This window comes from Filicampus tigris, chromosome 20 (genome assembly GCF_054856515.1).
Source record: "Filicampus tigris isolate MCC_2025a chromosome 20, RoL_Ftig_1.0, whole genome shotgun sequence".
NCBI lineage: Eukaryota > Metazoa > Chordata > Actinopteri > Syngnathiformes > Syngnathidae > Filicampus > Filicampus tigris.
The window spans coordinates 7,519,846-7,526,385 of record NC_141236.1 but is presented as its reverse complement, the minus strand read 5'-3'; the positions used below and the strand labels follow the sequence as shown (position 1 = coordinate 7,526,385).

The window sequence follows — 6,540 nt, the reverse complement described above, 5'->3', positions numbered from 1 at the left end:
GGCATTGTGGGAAATCAGTGCTGGAGCACCACGTACAAAAACATGTGCAAATCTGCCATCTTTTGGTTATAAATGGTAGTGCAAGGATCTGTGTGATCTTAATTTAGAAAATTAATGTACTTAAGGGCGACTAAAATGTTATTTTTTCAACTGAATTAAGTAATATTTATTTCAAATTTTAATGAGCAATGAGCAAGGAATTGAGTGTAAATTCCTTGTAATACCGCTTACTCTATCAAACTTATATCGCCCGGCTAGCTCAGTCGGTAGAGCATGAGACTCTTAATCTCAGGGTCGTGGGTTCGAGCCCCACGTTGGGCGCAATGTTTTTCTACCTCCACTCTTTAAATTACAACATTCTAATACCATCAAAAAGGTTGCGTCTAGACGACTTACCTTGGGAAATCTTTCGCTACTTAAAAACATACATTGGATCAATGGTTTCCACGACAATTAATCACCACTTTTGCCTCGTATAAATAGGCACCGTGGTGTTCGGCAAAGTTCACCACCATTGATTATGTGATTGCCTTACAAAGGGATACGTTCTTGTTATATCGAACACAATGGGGAGTTGTTATGTTACGCTAATACTATATTGCAACCATATCGTTAGTTTGGCAACACTGACTGTACTTTGAAAAAATAGTTTCCTCTCTGCATGTTCGCAACCCTGTTGGCAGTAGAAGTTGAGCAGTTTGCTACATACATTCACAAATGTACACTGTGCAATGATTCTAATTCTAAAATATGAATGAGATGGAAGACTTTTACATGTCCACTGGGAGCGTTTCGAGTGTCCGGTTGTCAAAAAAAGCGCTATACTGTATAAATCTAATGCATACTATTCGTGTGGTGCCATTGGGGGCGCTAGGTAGTCTGTCGAAGTGCAAATTTAAAAAATATTAGCCGAAGAAGACGTTAAGCGTGTCGCCTTTTAATGACGTAGACATCCACCGTGGGAAGATGGAGCGAACACACATGTCAGCTTTCTCCATGTATCAAATGTTACCAACTGAATTGCAATACACTGCTAAGAAGCGTTCATTACAGGTAAAAGCGTTGAAAAAGATTTATAGTTCGTTTGGATTATTATATGTAAGCCATTGTGCTCTTCTAACAATGCGCCGGGTTGTGAATGTGATGTTGCTAACGTGAGGTAAATCATTTTTAATGCACATGTTCAATGTTTACTGTTACTTATGGCATCCTTCTTTATTTTCTGGAGAGTGATGGCAGTCCCCATTTCATCCCAGAGATAAATGCATTTATTTACATGCTCCCATGCTCTTACATGTATTTTTATGTTGCATGCCCTGTTTTTAATCTTGTTTCATTTTCTAGATGGCATCTAAGAAAAGAAAAAGAGGCAATGACATTGCAAATGTTAATTCTACTAATACTGCAACACAAAGGAAAAAGAAGAAAATGAAAGCCAAGAATCATACAGCAGAGGTTGCAATACAGGGGATGGCTGAAGTAAGACTCAATCCTAAATTGATCCAAACTTTTTGAGGATTTATCATGCTCTCTATTATGGTATGTTTTGAAGAGTTGTTATGTTTTAAACACAGCCAGAGTGTGTCAATGTCGGCGAGGAGGCACTAAATGTGTTACTGGCTGAGTTGGCGCAAATGAACAACAGCAAGGAGCGTGCCAGCACACTTTTCCAGTGGCTGCTCAACCCTATTCCCATCAAGGCCTTCTTCAGGTAGACAGATAAAAGGGTTTGGCAAATTTGACCATCCTTTGTACTATGGCTCGGCAATATGTCCTTAAAATCCACAATTTTTGCCCCCTACACTCTTAGAAAAAGCAAATGACAACATAATTCTAAACAAGTTTTTTTCTTCTTTTTTTATTACCTCCTTCTGGAATTCCAGTACTGCCAAATAAACTCGATTAAATCAATTAATCGCCCAGCATTACTTTGCACCTCAAAGTGCATTTATACTAAAAACCGACATTGGTGTAATTGAACTGCAGCATTCTCAGTTCTTTCATGAATAATCTTGATTGTCATGTAATTGTTTTCATCTCCAAGAGAAACATGGGAGAAGAAACCTGTTCTTGTTCAGCGTAAAAATCCAGATTACTACAAGGGATTATTTTCCACAGAAGAGTTTGATCGCATTCTTCGACAGGTAACACTCAAAAAAATAGCCCCAGCTTCAGTGTCAGATTTTAATTTTCAAGACCGAAATCTTGAACCACATGCTTCTAGTACTATTTTCCTTTTTATTTAAAAAAAAAAAAAAAAAAAAGGAGGATGTTCAGTATGGCGTGAATCTAGATGTCACAAGCTACACAGGTGGCAAGAGGGAAACACACAACCCCCCTGGTAGAGCTCTGCCATACACTGTTTGGGACTTCTATGAGGTATGTTAACATGCTATTGTTATGAACTTTTTAAAAAAATGGTTCATCTTAACTTCAAATGCTTAAAAAAAAAAAAAACATATTTTCCCAGAATGGCTGCTCTCTCCGTATGCTGAATCCTCAGGCGTTCTCCTCCACCGTGTGGAATGTGCTGTCCATCTTGCAGGAGTATTTTGGCAGCATGGCAGGCGCCAATGTGTGAGTAGAACGTCCACTCGGGGCGCGACGGCAGATGAAGTTTTAATCCTAGTCGTGTTTTATCACCTCAGCTACCTGACGCCGCCCGGAACACAAGGCTTTGCCCCACATTATGATGATATTGAGGCATTTGTGGTTCAACTGGAGGGAAAGAAGCACTGGAGGGTCTACAACCCAAGGTGAGATGACACAAAATAATGCCAAAATAAGATTATTTGAATGCCAGCTCTCGCCCAAGCGCATCTGAAATGACAGTTTTGTTAATGTTGCGTTGGAACTTTCCTCCAGGTCAGACGATGAAGTCCTGCCTGTGCTTTCAAGCCGTAAGTACAACAATAACAAAAACACACGACGGTAGATGTTAGTTGTCTTTGTGGTTGTATTTCTCACACTCTAGCGTTTTACATTTTTCCAGCCAACTTTAACCAGTCAGAGATTGGGAAGCCCATTTTGGAAGTGGTGCTGGAGGCTGGAGATCTGCTCTACTTTCCCCGAGGGTTCATCCACCAGGGCGACTGCCTCCCGGATGCGCATTCCCTGCACATCACCGTCTCCTCCTACCAGAAGAACAGCTGGGGAGATCTGCTGCAGAAGGTAATGCACTTGCATCTCGCTAAACAAATGCAAGAAATCAGAAGTCTCAAGGTGACACTAATAGAACTAAAATACAGTAAAACTACATGCTCATTGATGATGAGATCCATCTGAAGGTGAAACCACCTCATGTATTAATGCTAATAAGGACAGGCGCAATATAAATGCAACAATTAAGCCACAAAATGGACCACATTTTCAAGTGATTTTTAATCGATGAATATTTTACCGTTCTCTTTCCAGATGGTTCCCACTGCTCTTGAAATCGCAATGGAGGAGGATGTCGAGTTCCGACAGGGCTTACCTCTGGACTACCTCTCATACATGGGCGTCCAAAACTCTGACAAGGTGTGCCTCCTCATCAACATTTCCCTTGTGCTTTTATCCCAACTTAATCTTCTTTGCCCTCTCGTAGGATGATCCCCGGCGGACCAAATTCTTCTCCAAAATCGATAACCTCATGAACAAGCTACGGAATTTTGCCGCAGTTGACGCAGCCGTGGATCTTAAAGCCAGAGACTTCCTTCATGACTGCTTGCCCCCGAAGCTCACTGCAGGTGAGGCCTTTTTATGTACTGTAGTTCTCAGTTAAAATGGAAATTTGCTCCGGCATGGACGCATTTATCTTTTAATGATTGCAGTTTCAGAGCATGTAACTGATCCCAGCTCTGTTTGAACTCGCCCCCTTGTAGAGGAAACAGCCGGCAGTGTGCGCGGAGCACCTGCTAGGTGGGAGGACGGGAGTGTAAGGGATGCAGGTGCATATATCACAAGCCAGACTCAAGTCGGACTCCTCCGAGCAGGATGTGCCAGGTGATTCTGACTTGGGGAACGGGGGTGGATTCAAAACAAGTGATTTTTAGCTCACAGTATTTGCATTTCTTATTTCCTAAGGCTGTGCAGCGATGGAGATGCCGTCCATCTTTACTACACCACCGACAACTCCAGAGTTTATCACAAAGAGGAGCCGAAAAGCTTTGAAATCAAACCGGAGGTAGACATGGGACTATTGTTACTTTGACTTTTCGACTTTGTGACTGTAATTCTTCTAAAAACATTTCCTTCTTCCAGTACACAGATGCAGTAGAGTTTCTGATCCACTCATATCCGAAATTTGTGAGTGTAGGAAGTTTCCCTTGTGATTCTGTACAGGAGAAGGTGCGTGTTTTTCTTGCAACTCGAGTGTGGAATTTTTGTATCAAGGTACAGAGAATGAATGATTGGAAGTGGCTCTTTTCCTCACCAGATCTCTTTGGCCAAGCTACTTTTTATGAAGGGGGTCATCCAGATGGAATCACTTCAGTCGTAGTGGCGTCACATTCTTCAGAAAACATCATTTGAAGAGCTCAAAAATGGTATCGTGTAATAATAGTACAAAATACACAATATCTCCAAACTTTCCAAGTGAATGATATCACATCTGAAGTGTGGTTGCTTTCCTATGAAGGAGCATTAAGGCCACACTGAAAAATGAGTCATAATATTACGATAATAAAGTTTAATTTGAATGAATTTAAATGAGCGGATGCAGTTTTTCCCACTTAAGTTTTCGAGCAGCAGCCGCTCTCCAAAGACTTAACATAAATTCATCAGGTAATATGTTTTTTGTTGAAAACATTTCTGGTTTATAATCAACACACTAAGAGGCCATTTTAGTTAGTGTAGATTTTACTCTAGAATAGACAATTAGTCACATTAAACTGATGTTATACAAAAACGTGAACTATTTCATCGTTTTTATCATCCATTTTGTATAGCTCTCATATCTATTAGGAGGCGGAGTCTACCATTTACACTAAAGCCTATGGGACAATTTATATTATTTTTTTAAATACATTTATTCCTTCTGCATTCTCATCCATTCTCTTTTCGGTGGATCTTGAATACTCAGTCATACTTTACCCTGTGTACAAGTTGGTATGTTACAGTCTGTTTGAGAAAAATGTCAAAAATAAATAGAAAATGAAAGAACTACTTCAAACCATGTATAACATACTAAATGTAATTCTCCCAATCTGTGACCTGATCTGCTCATCGGATTTTTTTGAATAAAAAAAACAATTCAGTTGAGTTTGATGGGAAAGTACATTTATTGTTGGTTGATACAACTCAAAATTAAAGACACACAAGTCTTTTTAAATATTCTTATTTCAGCGCCACCCATCAGCCATTCACACCGCAGACATAGTGGACAAACACTGAGGTTAAGAAGTCTACTTCCAAGTCACCTCCTCGCCTGGCTTCAGCTCCCTGCAGAGAAGAGGAATACGGAGACAATCAACACATTTGCTTTGCGAGTCAACCTCAGAATATATTGTAGAATCCAACAAGATTCCAAACCTGCTGTATAAAAGACTTTTGTTCCTGAAAGCGGTCAGCTTCTTATCTTGTTGCTTGTCGAGGTACCATCCGATCAGAAAACCCATGGGCACCAGCAAGTTCACCCAGTGCTCACGGGCAAACGCTGCAAAGTTGACCATGCTTGCTGCAAATACAGCACATATAACACCGGTAAGACTTCAAAGGATAACGAATTACAGCAAATATTTAAGTTCAAATCACACCATTTTTTGGGGTGGTTCTGTTTTATTGAGTAATAATCAAACAACATGTTATTTTACGCTTTATTGCTTGGTGGGCACTACTGAGACTCAACTGATTGTATACAATCAGTAATGCAGTAAAGGTAAAATGTCCATATTTACCCAAGACCATAAACTAAAATCTCAAACATTCATTCGTAAAATTGAGCTGTAATAGTGACTGTGCTGCGGTTTGGTTACTTAAATTGGCGAATAGTTCATTTATGTGATATATAAACTGCATAGTACTCATAATAAATGGCACTGTTGGTGTCACTTCTGCATGGCCAGTGGCCATTACTACCTCGGTAAAAGTTATATCAGAGAGAATGAAGGGTAAAACGACGCTCACTTGAAGGACATTTTTACAAGGGCGATATTACCGACCATTTAAAAATGTTTGTTTTGCAAACAATCGACCAGTTTACTGACAACACCTCACTAGCTAATCGCCTAGCCTAGCTGTCTTATAGTAGCACTGTGCAATACTTATTTAATATTTATTCAGAATATAACAATAATCAAAGCGCGATTATGACAGTAAAACTTTAAGGAGGTTAATAGTCACAGAGCAAACCTATATTTGATAAAAACGTACCTTTTGTTTACAGAATGCTACGTACGGCCTTCTGCTATCCACTCTACAGACAGAGGACATTGGAATATACCATCTTCGCCGACAAGAGTGGGTGGTCAATCCGCATACAGACATCAAAATAATACATTAAATATGTCTTCTGCAACTCTACAGTTTTTGGAATATAAATGTGTCTTATCCAAGTAATAT

At 39.8% G+C, this 6,540-nt stretch overlaps 2 protein-coding genes and 1 non-coding gene across 3 annotated transcripts; 2 read left to right on the top strand and 1 right to left on the bottom strand.

Moving 5' to 3' along the window:
- The first annotated feature begins 248 nt into the window (after positions 1–248).
- On the top strand, positions 249–321 carry trnak-cuu (transfer RNA lysine (anticodon CUU)). Its single transcript has one exon. It is a non-coding gene; the product is annotated as a tRNA-Lys (tRNA).
- Positions 322–889: 568 nt separating this feature from the next.
- Positions 890–5,241, top strand: riox1 (ribosomal oxygenase 1). The gene is made up of 15 exons (XM_086019285.1): positions 890–1,053; positions 1,345–1,479; positions 1,575–1,711; positions 2,045–2,144; positions 2,266–2,379; positions 2,471–2,577; positions 2,649–2,756; positions 2,866–2,900; positions 2,993–3,171; positions 3,415–3,519; positions 3,587–3,728; positions 3,864–3,984; positions 4,066–4,165; positions 4,243–4,329; positions 4,418–5,241. The coding sequence occupies exons 1-15, from the start codon at positions 967–969 to the stop codon at positions 4,478–4,480; spliced, it is 1,620 nt and encodes a 539-aa protein (XP_085875411.1). The 5' UTR covers positions 890–966; the 3' UTR covers positions 4,481–5,241.
- On the bottom strand, positions 5,238–6,465 carry ndufb1 (NADH:ubiquinone oxidoreductase subunit B1). Its single transcript, XM_086019286.1, has 3 exons — positions 6,352–6,465; positions 5,512–5,656; positions 5,238–5,421 (listed from the first exon to the last, which is right to left on the bottom strand). The coding sequence occupies exons 2-3, from the start codon at positions 5,649–5,651 to the stop codon at positions 5,385–5,387; spliced, it is 177 nt and encodes a 58-aa protein (XP_085875412.1). The 5' UTR covers positions 5,652–5,656; positions 6,352–6,465; the 3' UTR covers positions 5,238–5,384.
- Between the last annotated feature and the right edge of the window lie 75 nt (positions 6,466–6,540).

Bases quoted from the DNA above. Each gene is read 5' to 3' on its own strand.
- riox1 (XM_086019285.1), top strand. From the start codon at position 967: ATGGAGCGAACACACATGTCAGCTTTCTCCATGTATCAAATGTTACCA. The intron at 3,729-3,863 runs GTGAGGCCTTTT...GCCCCCTTGTAG, and splicing joins GCCCCCGAAGCTCACTGCAG to AGGAAACAGCCGGCAGTGTG. The intron at 4,330-4,417 runs GTGCGTGTTTTT...TTTCCTCACCAG, and splicing joins GTGATTCTGTACAGGAGAAG to ATCTCTTTGGCCAAGCTACT.
- ndufb1 (XM_086019286.1), bottom strand. From the start codon at position 5,651: ATGGTCAACTTTGCAGCGTTTGCCCGTGAGCACTGGGTGAACTTGCTG. The intron at 5,422-5,511 runs GTTTGGAATCTT...TCTTCTCTGCAG, and splicing joins AAAAGTCTTTTATACAGCAG to GGAGCTGAAGCCAGGCGAGG.